The 17,267-nt window shown below is 47.1% G+C and overlaps 2 protein-coding genes across 9 annotated transcripts in view; one reads left to right on the top strand and one right to left on the bottom strand.

Annotated features, from left to right (window-relative positions):
• BAZ2A (bromodomain adjacent to zinc finger domain 2A) overlaps nucleotides 1-13,906 on the top strand; it is a 34,324-nt gene extending 20,418 nt beyond the window's left edge. Inside the window, 24 exon segments of the mRNA XM_045553611.1 lie at nucleotides 57-117; nucleotides 1,274-1,382; nucleotides 1,920-2,021; nucleotides 2,188-2,398; nucleotides 3,681-3,781; nucleotides 4,101-4,166; nucleotides 4,347-4,580; nucleotides 4,727-4,981; nucleotides 5,348-5,562; nucleotides 5,861-5,935; nucleotides 6,154-6,334; nucleotides 6,427-6,486; nucleotides 6,987-7,131; nucleotides 7,662-8,338; nucleotides 8,461-8,683; nucleotides 8,780-8,935; nucleotides 9,045-9,196; nucleotides 9,389-9,580; nucleotides 9,582-9,679; nucleotides 9,784-9,916; nucleotides 10,030-10,176; nucleotides 10,543-10,769; nucleotides 10,885-11,028; nucleotides 11,118-13,906. Coding sequence (XP_045409567.1) covers nucleotides 57-117; nucleotides 1,274-1,382; nucleotides 1,920-2,021; nucleotides 2,188-2,398; nucleotides 3,681-3,781; nucleotides 4,101-4,166; nucleotides 4,347-4,580; nucleotides 4,727-4,981; nucleotides 5,348-5,562; nucleotides 5,861-5,935; nucleotides 6,154-6,334; nucleotides 6,427-6,486; nucleotides 6,987-7,131; nucleotides 7,662-8,338; nucleotides 8,461-8,683; nucleotides 8,780-8,935; nucleotides 9,045-9,196; nucleotides 9,389-9,580; nucleotides 9,582-9,679; nucleotides 9,784-9,916; nucleotides 10,030-10,176; nucleotides 10,543-10,769; nucleotides 10,885-11,028; nucleotides 11,118-11,283 — 4,130 coding nt within the window. The 3' untranslated portion in view covers nucleotides 11,284-13,906.
• The window catches only part of RBMS2 (RNA binding motif single stranded interacting protein 2), an 89,529-nt gene that overhangs the window by 4,536 nt on the left and 67,726 nt on the right, over nucleotides 1-17,267 (bottom strand). The window lies entirely within an intron of this gene.

Genomic DNA, 17,267 nt, shown 5'->3' on the forward strand with positions numbered 1-17,267 from the left:
TATTTTAATATTTTGCTTGAACTCTTAACTTGGGTATCTTCTATCTTCCTCCTAAGGTGATGTCCTGAGGAGACGTATTGCTACCCCAGAAGAAGTTCGTCTTCCCCTCCAGCATGGGTAAATGCTCTAGTTTGCTACGTGCATTGACTTTGACAAGTTTAATGCATGACTCTAGGAAGAAGGGAACTCTTCTCTTCCTCCCAGGTGGGGAAGGAATGGACTAGACAAGAGTAGAGTACAGGACAGTTATCTGCAATAATAATGTTTCTTGGCATGATATTCCTAGGTTTTCCTTCTTCTCTCAGGGTGTGTCTTCTGTCACCTGTTCTTTCTGCATCTTGAAACTCAGTTTTGCTCAAGGAGCACCAGCTATTATCTTTTCCAAACCATAAGGCTCATATCCAATCTAGCTGACTTGTCCTATTTCTGTGCAGAAGGGATAGTAGTGAATGGGGAGTGGCTTAACACCAATGAATTGGAGGGGTGGTGGTGTTGTTTTAATGCTCTTTAGAGAGGTAAGGGCAGGAACAGTACATGACCAGAATGAACAAGCCAGCTGACACCAAGGGCCTTGTAGAAATAACTGCCTTCCTGGGTCTTCCCCACCCCTACCCCTCAAGTCTACTTATGGTCACCAAGTTTGAGTACTGCATAAAGTTTAGAGAGAAAGGCCAGGAGGTCTCCTATCTGTAATCCCAGGACTTTGGGAAGCAAGAGGGAGGATCACTTAAGGCCAGGCATTCAATTCAAGACTAGGCAACATGGTGAGACCCTGTCTCTATAAAAATATATATATAAAGTTTTGAGAGAAAGATAAGGGTTAGTCCTATAATAATGTTGCTCATAACACAGTTCTTAACTAAACCTTGGCCTACTGAGTCATTTGCTGAGTGGAGTCAGCAGCAAATTTACCCTTCTGCTTGCTTCCCCACCCTCTATCTTCTGCCTTTATTTCCTTAGGTCTTTAGCCTCTTTACTGGAAACCCAGTAACTGCCCTGAATAGCACCAGGGAGGGGTTTCTGGCTGCTCAGCTCACTGACTTTGTAAAAAGGAGGGGTGGAGGTCTTGCTTTCCTGCTGAGGGCTTTAAGGTATTTAGTGGAGCTGAAGTCTGCCTTCTAGCCAAGCTTATCCTTCGCTGCTTTTGCATCTGCTTGCAGTTCTAGTGGGACAAATATGGGGAGGTTCATCTGCTCAGTGGGTTTGGCTCCGGGTGGCACAGGAGTGGGTAGGGGTGTGACCTGGCGGCAGGGCCCGTGTGCTTCTCTGGCAGGTGGCGGAGAGAGGTACGCATCAAGAAGGGCAACCACCGATGGCAGGGGGAGACCTGGTATTATGGCCCCTGTGGGAAGAGGATGAAACAATTTCCAGAAGTGATCAAGGTAATGTAGCCTTTTTTTTTTTTTCTTTTTTTTTTTTTTTTAATAGCAGTCCCTTTCTGACTGTTCATAGGCTCTTTTAAAAGAAAGCACAGGCCAGGCAGTGGCTCATGCCTATAATTCTAGCACTTTTGGGAAGCCGAGGAGGGAGGATCTCTTGAGTCCAGGAGTTTGAGACCAGCCCTGAGCAACATAGCAAGACCCTGTCTATACAAAAAAATAGAAAAATCAGCTGGGCAGGATGGTGCGCGCCTATAGTCCCAGCTACTCAGAAGACTTGTGCAGGGGAATTGCTTGAGTCCAGGAGTTTGAGGTTGCAGTGAGCTACCGTGACGCCACTGCACTCTAGTCCAGGCAGCAGAGCAAGAGACCCTGTCTCAAAAAAAAAAAAAAGTGGGGGAAGCACAAATGTCTTTCTTGGGCCCAGTGGCAGCAGGCTGGCGTTGTCTGCTCTGGGACCTGTTCAGATTGTGCCATTGCTGGCCAAAGACATGGTGGGTCTCCTACTTCAATAATATCACTTTGTTTTCCTCCTCTTAGTACCTGAGCCGCAACGTGGTACACAGTGTCCGCCGTGAGCACTTCAGCTTCAGTCCCCGTATGCCTGTTGGAGATTTCTTTGAGGAGAGAGATACACCAGAGGTGCAGACCCAAGAGTTAAATATGCTTTTGTCCCTGAGAAAGAGTTGGTAGACAAGCTGCAGCTTCTTGTGGGGTTTGAAGGTTCTGGGGCATCGAATGGTTTAGAAGGCCTAGTGGCATGCACTGATTCCTTTCCATTGTAACAGTGTCTCCCTCGTTACCTTAGGGCTTGCAGTGGGTACAGCTCTCAGTAGAAGAGATTCCATCCAGGATTCAGGCAATTACTGGCAAACGGGGCCGACCTCGAAACACTGAGAAGTCTAAGACCAAGGAAGTCCCCAAGGTGAAACGGGGCCGAGGGCGGCCACCCAAGGTCAAAATCACTGAACTATTGAATAAGACAGAAAACCGCCTCCTAAAGAAACTGGAGACCCAAGGTACAGTGGTGTTTTTTACTTAGGGATTTTTGCTCCCTCTGTGGAATACCTGAAATGTCGCTTAACTTATGCTAATACCTGGGTGTGACTGACATTATTTGAACAGAATGAATCTGAATCAGCTTCTCCCTGGAATGCAGCATCAGGGCCCTAGCACTTAGGGGAGCTTCTTTTCCAGCCAGTCTCTTCCTTGAGTTGCTGTTACTAGTGAAGCCTTGAATGTCCACAGATGTGGTTATGTAGCCCAGAGGAGAGGACTTTTTTATGTCCTTTCCTCCATCTTTCGGCTCCTTACTTACCGTACTGGTTTCATTTGTACACTCTTACTTTGCTCATTATCACTATCATGAATATTCATAATTTACATCTGAATTCAAAAGATAATTGGCACTGTTTTAGTCAGATACACAGGTGGGAAATGTCTAAATTTTTCAGTAAATTTTACAGTGTTTACCCTGGTTTAGTATGAAGAATGTGAAAAGTCTGAGTCTTCTGATTCCCATTCAGAGTTCTAGCTCTGCCGTGTTCTGACTACGACCTAGAACAAAGTTCATATTTTAAGTGGTTCATCTGTCCATACTGTCTAACTTAGAGGGTTGCCATGTAGACATTTGGTGGTGTTTCTATACCAGAAACAAAAGAATAGGTATTATGTCAGAAACATGAATCATGAAATACTCTATTGTTTGGAAAATTATACTTTGGTATTTAGTCTTCCAGAAAGGAAGAAATTCAGATCTTTTAGTGGAGTGAGAAATGGAGCTGAGCATGAGCAGTAACTGTGGTGGTGTTGATCTGACTCTTTTCAGGTGTTTGCTATCTGGGCCCTTTCTTTCTGGCACTCTTGGTTAATAAATGCTTCCAACTACTACCCGCTTTCCCCGGCAATTTGGCTTTCTGTTTTCTTTCTCTGCTCGAAAAATTGGTCTGGATTGCTGTCCTTGTCAGGTAGCCTGGGTGACAAGCTATAAGGCTACTGTGCCATTATGGCCTCTTTTCTATCAGCAGGACCCCTTCTAAAGCAGTCGATTGGAGCCAGGGGCTGGTGCTTCTGGGCAGGAGATGTCATTTGAGTTCTTTGTGCCATCCCCATAGCAGGTGCCTCTCCTACATTTTTTTCCCCAACATTTTATTGTGTATACTTTTTTTTAAAAAAACTACTCTAGATTCTTCAGGGAGCTGCTTGGGAGGCCAGCTTTGTGACAGGCATGTGCTGCTCTGGTTGCCAGAGATCGATCTTCCTGCCTCACTTGTTTCATTTTTTTTTTTTCTGCTCTCACAGAAACAGTGAATGAGGAAGATAAAGCAAAGATGAGTAAAAGCAAGAAGAAGATGAGGCAGAAGGTACAGCGGGGAGAATGTCAGACTACTATCCAAGGGCAGGTGAGGGACATCAGAGAGATTCCACAGTGGGTTAACTTTGCCTACAACCCACTTTATATCTTTTCTTTCATCTCCCACATCTGCCACCCCCTATGTAGCAGCACACCTTCATTACCCTGAAATTTCTTGGGCTTGATTTAGAGAATTAGGCTTTTTCAAGAATAATGTGGGCATCTCCTGGGTGAGAGAATCAGTCCATTGCCAACCCCTCATCCCATCTCTCACCTCTCCTCCCCAGCACCCTTGTCTTTTTTAATCCTAGCCCAAGCAGAGATGCTTTCAGAGTTTGAGGAGAAATGACTTCCCTTATGGTTTACAGGCCAAAAACAAGCGGAAACAAGAGACCAAGAGCTTAAAGCAGAAAGAAGCTAAGAAGAAATCCAAGGTAGGTGCATGTACACACTCGCCAAGTGTAATTTCAAAGCCACTGAACTGATTTTGCAAGACGTGTATGTCAGTCTTGTTTTAGAGTTCTATTTCTGAGTTTGGGAGGGACTGGGACCAGAGAACAGTGGTGACTGATATCTTATGGCACTCGTGGTTCCTCTCTCCCTTGGGTGGGTAGGCTGAAAAGGAAAAGGTAAAGGCAAAACAGGAAAAAATGAAGGAAAAAGTCAAGAGGGAAAAGAAGGAGAAGGTAAAAATGAAGGAAAAGGAGGAGGTGACCAAAGCCAAGCCGGCTTGCAAAGCTGATAAGACGCTAGCCACACAGAGGCGCTTGGAGGAGAAGCAGAGGCAACAGATGATCTTGGAGGAGATGAAGAAGCCCACAGAGGATATGTGTCTGCCTGACCACCAGGTAGTGAGGGGAAAATAACAGTTCCTGGGTCATGGAGGGGGCCAGGTGTGAAGACGTTTCCATTAAGGGAAGAACTCCTATTGACATCCAGATTGTTACTTTCTGGTATGTTTAACAGAACCCCATACAACTTTTTATCTCTCCAGCCCCTGCCTGACTTCTCACGCATCCCAGGTCTGACGTTGCCCAGTGGGGCCTTCTCAGACTGCTTGACCATCGTGGAGTTCCTGCATAGCTTTGGCAAGGTGCTGGGTTTTGATCCTGTCAAAGATGTGCCTAGCCTGGGGGTCCTGCAGGAGGGCCTCCTATGTCAAGGCGACAGCTTGGGCGAGGTGCAAGACCTGCTGGTTCGGCTCCTAAAGGCTGCACTCTATGATCCTGGCTTGCCTTCTTACTGTCAGGTAAGCTCCTTGCCTAGGCAGGCTGGGAGGGCCTGGGATCCAGTGGTCGGTGTCAGTTTTGCTTTCTTCTTTAAAAACTCTTAAAAGTCCCTTTCTGAAGTATCAGGACAAGTGAAGGAGATATAACTTCTTTTTGTTTCTGTTTTCTTTATATTTTTTCTTCTGTTTCTTTTTTCCCTGACTATTCTCTCCTTATTTTGTTCATTTTCCTCTATTTTATTTCTTTTCTTTTGTACTCTTCTCTTATCTATGTCCTGTCTTAATTCGCTATTTCTCTCCTGATGTATTATTTTCCTCTTCCAGGTTCACCCAACTTGAATTGTTCCTCTTTCCCTGCTCATTCCCATTATGCTCTCCTTCACACAGTCCCTAAAGATTTTGGGGGAGAAGATGTCCGAGATCCCACTGACAAGAGATAACGTGTCTGAGATCCTGCGCTGCTTCCTTATGGCATACGGAGTAGAGCCAGCCCTCTGTGACAGCCTGCGCACCCAGCCTTTCCAGGCCCAGCCCCCCCAGCAGAAGGCTGCCGTCCTCGCCTTCCTTGTGCATGAACTCAATGGCTCCAACCTCATCATCAAGTGAGGGGTTGGGGGTGGGGGTGGTCATTGTATGCTTTGTGTCAGATTGGGATGGGGGAGAGGGTTAGCCATTCAAAAGTCAGTCTTCAGGTATTATATGTCTGCTCCATCTTCTGAAGATGCTGGAGTGACTTGGGACTAAATTGCAGTGCCCTCCCTGGGAGAGCCTCAGCCTTCCTCTGCCATTCATCAGATCTAGGCTCTAGGCTGAAACTTCCTGTTCAGCTGCAGGGTCTCCCTTTCCCTTTCTTCATACTGCCACTTCTACCTCAAGATCCCATTCTCTGTTCCCCTGCAGTGAGATTGACAAGACTCTGGAGAGTATGTCCAACTACAGGAAAAACAAATGGATTGTTGAAGGCCGGCTGCGGAGGTAGGGACAGGACAGAGAGTAGAGCCCAGATAGAGAAGAGGAGGGGGAAAGAGTGAAGCATAGTCAGTACTTTCATCTGCAACATGATTCCCTTAGCCCCTTCCCTGGGTTTGGGACCTTGCCAGGGCTCAGGATGGTTTCTGTTCTAGGTTTTCCTTTTGTGGCATCATCATGTTCCTTACCACAGTTTCCCTTCATTTTTCTCCATCTGGTTCAAGACTGAAAACTGTTCTGGCCAAGCGAACTGGGCGGTCTGAGGTAGAGCTAGACGGGCCAGAGGAAGGCCTGGGACGGAGGCGCAGTTCTCGGATCATGGAGGAGACCAGTGGCATGGAAGAGGAGGAGGAAGAAGAGACTACAGCCGTTGTGCATGGCCGCAGGGGTCGAAGAGATGGAGAGGTATTGGGAAAGTGGTAGTTAGAAAATAGATTATTTCTCTTTTTTGAATCTGATAACTCCTTTTTTCTCAATGTCCGTTTGTTTCTGTCTAGGTTGATGCTACAGCATCTAGCATCCCAGAGCTAGAACGCCAGATAGAAAAACTCAGTAAGGTATTGTGCTTCTAACCTCTCAAGAATTGGAGATGTGGGCTGGTAAAGAATTGATCAGATCACCTGAGTTGGGGCCAGATGATATCAGTTTTGTAGGGAACCTGAGAGCCATTGCTTTTCTCACATATGCTGGACGAATTCACCACTGTCACTCTGGAAACGTGTGGGGGTTTTTTGTTTTATTTTTTTTTTTGAGACAGAGTCTCACTCTGTTGCCCTATCTAGAGTGCAATGGCGTCATCATAGCTCACTGCGACCTCAAACTCATGGGCTCGAACCACCTTCCTGCCTCAGCCTCCCAAGTAGCTGGGACTACAGGCACACGCCACCATTCCCGGCTAATTTTTGTATTTTTAGTAGAGATGGGGTCTTGCTCTTGCTCAGGCTGGTCTCAGACACCTGACCTCAAGCAATCTCTGGCCTCTGCCTCCCAGAGTTAAGCCACCAGGGCCGGGTGAAATGTGTTTTTTATTCATCTTCCTTTTCCACTGCCTACCCAGCGTCAGCTCTTCTTTCGCAAAAAGCTGCTTCACTCATCCCAGATGCTTCGGGCAGTCTCCTTGGGGCAAGACCGCTACAGACGCCGCTACTGGGTGTTGCCGTATTTGGCTGGTATTTTTGTGGAAGGAACAGAAGGGAGCTTAGGTAGGTGTATCTCTGGGAGCTTGGAATCTGAATCCTATCTAACAAAAGTTAAATAATTCCTTTTCCTCTACCTAGTAATCTTGGACTTCTTTCATTTTATGAGAATCAGTATAGCATAGTAGTTAAGAGCACAGGCTCTAAACTAAGACTGTCTACCTACCTGCTCTGCCATTTATCAGCTGTATGCTTCAGTTTCTAAATTTGTAGAATGGAAATAATAGTATATGTGCTTCATAAGGCTGTTTAGAGGATTAAAATGAGTTAACACTCAAAATAGTGCTAAACCTGTAGTTGGTTCTCAGTAAGTGTTAGCTTATATGATGTGCTCCTATAGCTGATGATTACTGAGGAGAATAGTGTTTCTTCCTCAGAGTCTATGTTCATTGGCATATAAGCTCTTCCCAGTGGAATCTCAAAAAATGGGGGCTAAGTCCAAGAGAAAAAGAAATTACATATCCTGTGTTAATGCACCTTCTTTCTTTTCCCTTATATTTCAATGTATGTTTTAATCGTTTTACTTTTCTTTACAGTTCCTGAGGATATGATAAAGAAAGACACTGACTCCTTAAAAGCGGCAGCCCATCTAGCACCCAACCCTGCCTTCTCCTCTGTGAAAAGGGAGCTAGCTGGTTCCAGTACCTCCACTAGTTCTCCTGCCCGGGCCCGAGGCCGACCTCGAAAAACTAAGCCTGGGTCTATGCAACCTAGGCACCTTAAGTCCCCTGTTAAGGGTCAGGATTCAGAACAGCCCCCAGCTCAGCTTCAGCCTGAGGCTCAGTCCCAGCCTCAGCTTCAGGCTCCTGCCCAGCCCCAGCCCCAGCCCCAGCCTCAGTTTCAGCTTCAGTCCCATCTTCAGTCCCATAACAGGTTCCAGGAGCCAGAAGGCTCCCCTTTATCTCTGGGTCAGAGCCAGCATGACCTCAGCCAGTCAGCTTTCCTGTCTTGGCTGAGCCAGACTCAGAGCCATAGCTCCCTGTTGAGCAGCTCAGTCCTCACGCCTGATAGCAGTCCAGGAAAACTAGACCCAGCCTTGTCACAGGCCCCAGAGGAGCCAGAGCCTGATGAGGCAGAATCCAGCCCTGATTCTCAAGCACTCTGGTTTAACTTCTCAGCCCAGATGCCCTGCAATGCTGCCCCTACACCACCCCCTGCAGTTTCTGAGGACCAACCCACTTCCTCCCCTCAGCTACCTGCTTCCTCTAAGCCAGTAAGTAGCAGGAATTAGTAGTATGCACTTAACTTCATCTTGCCACAGGCACCATTGCCTGAAGTTGAAGGAACCTATAAACATGAAAACATCCTCATCCCCCTATCTCATTTTATTCACAGATGAATAGACCCATTGCTGCCAATCCCTGTTCTCCAGTACAGTTCTCTTCTACCCCCTTGCCTGGGGTGGCCCCTAAGAGGCGAGCAGGAGACTCTGGAGAAATGCCACAGAGTCCCACAGGGCTGGGACAGCCAAAACGGAGAGGGAGACCTCCCAGTAAGTTCTTCAGACAGATAGAGCAGCGTTACCTAACCCAGCTGACAGCCCAGCCTGTGCCCCCTGGTGAGTGATCTTGGTGTGGAGTCGGGGGAGAGTGACGTCCAACATGGGAAGTGATTCACGGCTGGCTTCATCCCTCTACATACCCTCTGCTCACAGAGATGTGCTCGGGCTGGTGGTGGATCCGAGAACCTGAGACTTTGGATGCCATGCTCAAGGCTTTGCACCCCCGAGGCATCCGGGAGAAGGCACTTCACAAACACCTTAACAAGCACAGGGACTTCTTGCAGGAAGTCTGCCTACGGCCCTCAACTGGTAAATAGATAATAGTCCCAGCCTGAACTGAAGAACCCAGGGTGAATGTTGAGCTGCTGCTATGGACAACAGCCTGACAGGCTTCTCCCTTTGCCTTCTTTCCTCTCAGACCCCATCTTTGAGCCCAGTCAGCTACCTGCCTTTCAAGAAGGGATTATGAGCTGGTCCGCCAAAGAGAAGACATATGAGACAGACCTAACTGTGCTTCAGTGGGTAGAGGAGCTAGAACAGCGGGTTATCCTGTCTGATCTGCAGATTCGGGTATGCTGGGATTGGCATTGGGTAGGCAGTTGTTTAGGGAGGGCATTAATCCCTTGTAGCTATTACAAAAAACTTAGGTGCCTGCCTCACAAGTGACCTACCATGACCTTAAATGGTGGGGTGTGGTTTTTTCCTCTATGCCTAATTTTCCTCATTTACAATGAGTTTTATTCTTCTCTCTGTCACCTAAAGGGCTGGACTTGCCCTAGCCCAGACTCTACTCGTGAAGACTTGGCCTACTGTGAGCATCTCTCCGACTCTCAGGAGGATATCACCTGGCGAGGTCGGAGTAGAGATGGACTGGCCCCTCAGCGTAAACCTACCAACCCTCTGGACCTGGCCGTGATAAGACTAGCTGCCCTGGAACAAAATGTTGAACGGCGGGTACCTACGGGAGCCCCTCTGGCCTGCTCATGAAGTTGTGCTGGAGAAGGCCCTGCTCAGCACGCCTAATGGCTCCCCTCAGGGCACTACTACAGAGATGTGAGTGACTCCCACCTTCCATACTTGGTCTTGGAGAGAAGGGGTAAGTTCCCTCTTTAATGGATCCTGCCCCTCATCCAAAGATCACCACTTTCTCCCTCCAGATCATATGAGATCACCCCTCGCATTCGTGTCTGGCGCCAGACCCTTGAGCGGTGCCGGAGTGCAGCCCAGGTATGCTTGTGCCTGAGCCAGCTGGAGAGGTCCATTGCCTGGGAGAAGTCTGTCAACAAAGTGGTAAGAGGCTGGGAGAGCCTGGAAAGGCTGAGGAGCCAGCCAGCTGGGGTGAGTGGGGTTGTGGCAGGCAGAGGCTTGAGGGCTCACTCTGCCTTCTCATAACCTTGGTCTAGACCTGTCTAGTCTGCCGGAAGGGTGACAATGATGAGTTTCTTCTGCTTTGTGATGGGTGTGACCGTGGCTGCCACATTTACTGCCATCGTCCCAAGATGGAGGCTGTCCCAGAAGGAGACTGGTTCTGTACTGTCTGTTTGGCCCAGGTAAGGCTTCTGCTCTTCATTCCTACTCCCAAGCAGAAATCAGAGATTATCTTTTTCATCCTGCTTACCACCAATCCTACAAATATCCCGTATATCCTCAATCTTTACTTGGAAAGAGCTCCAGACTGTGTTGGAAGACCTGGGTTCTGGTCCTTTAAATTCTGTAGCCTCAATTGCCACCTCTATAAAATGGGAATAATTATACCTTTCTTTTTACCTTATTGGGTTATGTGACTAATTCACACGCTAGCCTATGCATGAGAGTATTTTGAAAGCTTAATCACACTTAGGTAGGGATTATAATATGCTGGAGGGCAAGTAGTACATCTCTAGCTGTTGCTCATCTCACCTGTTTCCTGTCCTCAGCAGGTAGAGGGAGAATTCACTCAGAAGCCTGGATTCCCAAAGCGAGGCCACAAGCGGAAAAGTGGTTATTCGCTGAACTTTACAGAAGGTGATGGCCGCCGACGCCGGGTACTGTCGAGGGGCCGGGAAAGCCCAGCAGTGCCTCGGTACTCAGAAGAAGGGCTGTCCCCCTCCAAACGGCGGCGACTCTCGATGCGGAACCACCACAGTGATCTCACGTTTTGCGAGTGAGTTGAGTGAATTCTGGGGACAGTTGGCTCTACCTATGCCAAAGGAAGGAGCTAGGAGGGGTCAGTGTATTTGCTACCTGGGGTGGAGCCATCACTGTCCCTGTAATGATAGGATTATCCTGATGGAGATGGAGTCCCATGATGCAGCCTGGCCTTTCCTGGAGCCTGTGAACCCACGTTTGGTGAGTGGGTATCGGCGCATCATCAAAAATCCTATGGATTTCTCTACCATGCGGGAGCGGCTGCTCCGGGGAGGGTAAGTACATGGTGACAACTACTCCTGCCCTTGTCTGTTACTGTTGCAACTCTTGCCCAGCTCACGGCTCTGCCTCCACTCCTGCCCAGGTATACCAGCTCAGAGGAGTTTGCAGCTGATGCCCTCCTGGTATTTGACAACTGCCAGACTTTCAACGAGGATGATTCTGAAGTGGGCAAGGCTGGGCACATCATGCGCCGCTTCTTCGAGAGACGCTGGGAGGAGTTTTATCAGGGAAAACAGGCCAATCTGTGAGGCAAGGGAGGTGGGGAGTCACCTTTTGGCATTTCCCCCCCACCTTCCAAACAAAAAACCCTGCCATTTTCACCTGCTGATGCTGCCCTGGGTCCAGACTCAAGTCAGCTATAACCCTGATTTTTGACCTTACCCTTGGCAGCACCCCACATCCTCTTATCCCTATACCCCTTTCCTCCTCTTGTTCCTCAAATAAGAGGCACAGAGATGAGGTCCTTCTGGACTGAAAGCCAAAAAAAGAAAGAAAAAAATAATTTTTCTTTTCTGTTTTATTTCCTAATTAAAAATGGGGAGGGGGAAAGAAGTCCATTCCTCCTCCCAGCTTCCTCTCCTTCCCTGTACGTGCCCCAGCATTCTGGGGTTATTTAACAATAGCAATAGTTCTAGTGAATGTGTGAAACCGAGAAACACTCTGTACTGTGTGCGGACCCGCAGTGACGGCCAGTAAAGTGGACTTAACTCCCAAGTGTGTCGAGCCGGACACCGGGCCCTGAACATGCTGCTTCCATGTTCAGTCCCTTCCCTGCTTCTTGCTTTCTCTTGATTATTTTTCTTTTTCTTTCCCCCAGCCCTCATTTTTCAGATTTTCTCATATCCAATAATGTAAAACTATAGTGTACGGGTTCCTCCCTCCTTTTCTCTTCTCACAAATCTTTTTTCCCGTCAAAGGAAAAAAAAGTTCAGAGGTCCCTGTCTTTCTGTCTGTCCTCATCTTCTTGCCAGTAGCTATCCCCTCTATGATGTTGGATGCTCCTCACATGCTGAGTTTCCAGCCTTTTCTGAAACTCAGTAGCTGGGGAGAGGGCAGGGAGGCCCCTGGGCCTTCCAGCTTCCTTCCCCGCCTCCTTCCCAAACCTTCCTCTTGGGAACTCCTCAGGGACAACTACTGCTGAGTTTGGGCGCACCCCCAAGATGAAGGCCAGGTAGCAATTGACTGGCCTCAGAGAGAGAGAGAGAGAGAGAGAGAAAGTGTGTTCATGTGAGAGAGAGGATGTTGTGACTGTGATCCTGTAATGTTTGATAGAATCCATTCAGTTTTCCCAAGTATCTGTTTTTATTCCCACCTTTCCTTTTGTTTCAAACCATTACTTTTTTGTATTTGGGAAACCACAGGAACAATTCTGAGGACAAGGCTGTCTCTCTCTCCTCTCTCCTGGTCATTTCTGGTCCAGCCTCTTCAAACTGTGCAATCTTTCAGCAGGAACACCCTTTCCTCTCAGTAGCTTTGAATCTGAAGCTTTTGCAGGGAGAGGGGTAGAACTGGATCTTTTCCTAATCCCATGAACTTCTGTGGGTTTAGTTGTGCTTTCCTTCCCATATCTACTTCATACTCCAGGACCCCTTCCCCAGCAGTAGAGACTCTGGAGCACAGAGGAGGGAGGAGGGGTTCTGAGTCTGCCACTGCCCTACATGTGACTACGCCCAAGTTAATTTAAGCCCCCAACATGAGAGGAAAGCTGCTAACTCCCAGCTATAGCCATGGGCCCTTAGCCCCCTGCTTTCCTGCTCAGCCCAGCCCCTCCCATCAGAGATTACGGGTACTTGCACTGGGGAGGTGGCTGCTGGCTGGCCCAAGCAGAGAGCTGAGGCATCCAAGTAATGTTCCGGGGGCCGGTGTGTGGCAGGTGAGGTGGAGCATTCCTTGTATTCCGGCAGCACTGAAGAGCCACTGAAGGGGGGGGGGGGAGCAGTGTAGGTTCTGGGGCAGCCCCTTTCTTATTCCTTTAAGCCCCTTCTCCCCATAGCCTCTTTCTAAAGTCGCCTTTTCTGTCAGATAAACCTCAAAACTTTTAATTTTATTTTGAGATTTTGTTTGCTTTTAAATAAGAGGTGGATTGAAGAATATTTGAATTGACTTTATATTATGCATAAATATTTATATTTTATCTAAATAACTGCGCTGTAACAAACTGTGTTAGTCAGATGGTTGGAACTGTTAAAGTTGGGGCTCTTTCCCCATGGCAGTTTTCCCCTGGTATAAAATATCCTAGATAAATTTCATTATTGGAGGTGAGATGGATGGGGGAGTAAAATCTCAGTTGTTCCTGCTCTGTGTTCCTCTCCCAGCTCCATCTCTTTGCCTAGGGACCAGGCACTCTTAAGGTGGGGTAGGGTCCTACCCTCAGTTTGAAGAAGTGGGGGCAATAGGGCATGATCAAAGGGGCCATTTCTTTCTTTTTTCTTTCCTCATCTTCACTGCCCCTTGAGCTAGGTGGATTTTCTCTTCATGACAAATGAGAGTATTTGGTAGGGAAGGCAGGTTAAAAATAAAAAGACAACCCACCCCTGCCCCTTTGTTTCCCTTCCCCCTATCAGTCTGGTAACAGGAAGAAACCACACCATCAACACCAAGTTTCCATGTTCCTTTTACAACAAAAGGGACTGACTTTTTATATAACCAAATGTGGTGTTTTAGTGACTTTTTGATAATGTACAGTTTTTTGTGAATTTAAATTTATTTCTTTCTATATTTTTAGGACCAATCTCATTTTTAATAAGGTTAAAAAAAGGAAAAAAAAGTCTAGAGAAAAAAACTCCTGTTTTGCCATGTGATGTTCCACAAGTGCAGCTGTAGAAAAGTGCTTGTCAGTTGAATAAAACCACATTTGATAGAGATTCAAAAGACTCTGTGTGTTTATCTTCCCTTCAAGATAGGTTTTCACAAATACCTAAGGGGGAGACTGGGTGTTGGGGTGGGTATGTATGACTGGCTTGGTGTAAGAGATAGTAGGCAAGGGAACAAGGTGCCCTAAAACTTCTAAAGTTTACCCTAAAGCTCCCAGCTTGGCCTTTTCTAATGTAAGAGGCATCTAGAAGCTGGATTCCTGTTTCACACCTGTGTGTATGGAACAGGTTCTTAGTGCTTGTGCCTGAAAGTCTGGCTGAGGTGCTAGAACACAGTGGGACTCAGGGCGGCTAGTTCCTGGCTTCTTGTGAGCCATGCCCTTGGCTTAAGCTGCCACCTGTGTTCCTGTAAGAGTAAATATGGGCCCATCACCAGCTTCCCATCTCCCTCCCATGAATAAGACACTAAGAGGTAGACGTTTGTATTTTATTTCCAAACGAAAAAGGTTGAAGATAAAAATGGAGCTCTACCAAGTTGTAGGGAAGCAACATAGGAAGACCAGGGATCAGAAAAGGAAGAATAAGCTACAATATGGCATTAGCATAGAGGTGGGACGAAGTCGCTGAATAAAGAAAAGATGTACAAAATGTGTTTAAGTATAAATTAAACTTATTTTCTGTCCAAGTGATAAGTGCATGCACCCAACAAAGTATTCACCCACCCAAAAAGGCCAAAAAAGGGCTATGTGTTGGAGGAGTGGGGACCATCAATAATAAGGTAAGGACTTTCTTTACTGTGGCTGGAGAAGTCTTATTGACCCTCCAGGCTAGAAGCTTTGTCTAGGCGAACCCTCTAAACCTAATAGATATTAAGGTAGAGAAGGAACATCTGTTTCCAGCATTATAAGAAAATCTCAAACCTCCCAGCTTGGCCTTTTGTAGATGCAAGAGGGATCCAGACGCTGGAATCCTGTTTCACACCTTGGTACTTGGTTACCTTCTCAGCTGTGTGACAGTCACTGACCAACTCTCTTATCCTCTTAACTTCTAAGCTCTGCTCCTACGTTGGCATTCCTGGGGGTGACTCCCAACCATTAGTTGTTATCCTAGACAGTCCAATACACAGCCTACCCTCCTGGCCTACCACAGCAGGACCTATCTGGAGAGTTCACACTATTTTAGGGTGATTAGTAAGCTACAAATCCCAAAGGAAACAGTCCAGAAATAGAAATGTCTCTTCTAGCCCCCAGCTTCCTAACCCTTATAAAAAGGACAGCAAAGGAAGATGTAAACCAGATGCTTATGCCCTTGTTGAATTGTGAGACTGTGAGGTAGTTGTGTAACAAGGACAACGAAGTTTGGGAATCTGCTTGGAGTAGGAAGGTTTATTCAAAATAAGTGGACAGGTTGGAGAGAAAGAGCAGTGGTAACTGGGGTGATGAGGGCACCAACTTTCTCATTATAGTCATGTGGGGACCACCCCCTAGGGAGATGCAGCAAAATTCAGCAAAGATCAGAAGGGAGGTAGAGCTCACAGGATGGTTTTAGCTGCTGAAGGAAGACTCCTCTGGAAGGGAGAAGTGAAAGCTGAAGAAATTTCAGGAATCTGCTAATGCCTGAAAGGATCTAAAATGCAGGTACCACAGAAAGACTAGGTGGGCCGGGCAGTGGCTCAGGCCTGTAATCCTAGCACTCTGGGAGGCCGAGGCGGGAGGATCGCTCGAGGTCAGGATTTTGAGACCAGCCTGAGCAAGAGCGAGACCTCGTCTCTACTAAAAATAGAAAAATGATTTGGACAGCTAAAAATATATATAGAAAAAAAAAAAGACTAGGTGGTTTAAAAGGGAATCTGGAAGAATCATATAACAAGGCACAAGATTTAGGACTTACCCCTTAGAGAATGGCTCTTATAACACCTACCAATTCAAAGGTCTAGCAGAGCCTGGCGGCAAGTTTGAATCTGATCACCCACCGAAGTTTATTGCCCTGGGCTAAGAATGCAAAGTAGCCCCTCATGAGTGCAATGCTGCTACTTTCCAGAAGGTGGGGCATGTGCACAAGAGAACAGCAATGGTTCCTTTTTTAGACTAGTAGCCACTGTTGGGATCCCTGCAACAGTCCAGAAAGGCCTCTCAGCAGCATCCTTATGGTACAAAATAACAGCCCACACGTGGGCCTCAGCCCCCAGTGGGGTGACACATTGGAGTACCAGGGAGTAAGCACTGGAGACACTAGGAGAGTGAATGATACTGACGGGTAAGTTAGGAAAGGAAGAGGAATGGAATGGGGCTGAGGTAGCCCAGCCCAGGCATGGCTTGGAAAGCAGCAAAGGCTGGTCTTCATCCTCAGTATAAGTAATATCCTCCCCCCTATTATTGACAAGGTCTATTACCTCTTCAGAGCCACCAGGCTTCCTAGGCTGGGCAACTTTTCAAATTCTTTGGTTAAAAACACTCTTTAAAAATAACATCTCTCGGCTGGGCGCGGTGGCTCACACCTGTAATCCTAGCACTCTGGGAGGCCGAGGCAGGCGGATCCTTTAAACTCAGGAGTTCAAGACCAGCCTGAGCAAGAGTGAGACCCCAGTCTCTACTAAAAAAAAAAAATAGAAAGAAATTAGTTGGACCACTAAAAATACATAGAAAAATTAGCCGGGCATGGTGGCGCATGCCTGTAGTCGCAGCTACTCAGGAATCTGAGGCAGTAGGATGGCTTGAGCCCAGGAGTTTGAGGTTGCTGTGAGCTAGGCTGATGCCACAGCACTCTAGCCTGGGCAACAGAGTGAGACCGTGTCTCAAAAGAAAGAAAAGAAAAGAAAAGAAAAAAAAATAACATCTCTCTCCCTCATCGTTCCTACATCTTCCTACCCAAACCCTCCAAAAAGTCTAAACAGTCCAGAGTCTGGGTATTATCCCAGAGCCTGAGAGGGCAGTGATAATGGTAACATGGGTAGGCTTGGGCCTAGTAAAGGATCACACCATCTGGGGAAGGGACTCTGGTATGTTCTATTTGAAAACAGAAAAACACAAAGGAATAGAAGATTTTAAGAATGTTTTACGAGCATCTGTAATGAGTGGGGGTGATATGTAAAGTACAGAGAGAATAAGATCTGGGCTCCTGAAGGCAGGATTCAGAAACCACTAGGCGAATCCAGCCCTAGGTTATGAGCTGAAATGTTCCCCTATAATTTCTCTGCCACCACCCCAATCAGTTAGGCTATTTCATGGAAGAAATTATACCCCTCATTCCCTCTCCCTTTCTCCAGTCACTCACCCACTGTTATAAATGAACTAACACTTTTCAGGGAAAATGAATGTAAACCAAAAGCACCAAAAAAGCAATTCCTCAGGGCCATTAACCATTACAAAAATAACTCTAGGCTCCCATCACTTCCCATGCTCAGACCTGCCCAAACCAGA

Source organism: Lemur catta, chromosome 6 (genome assembly GCF_020740605.2).
Source record: "Lemur catta isolate mLemCat1 chromosome 6, mLemCat1.pri, whole genome shotgun sequence".
Classification (NCBI taxonomy): Eukaryota; Metazoa; Chordata; class Mammalia; order Primates; family Lemuridae; genus Lemur; species Lemur catta.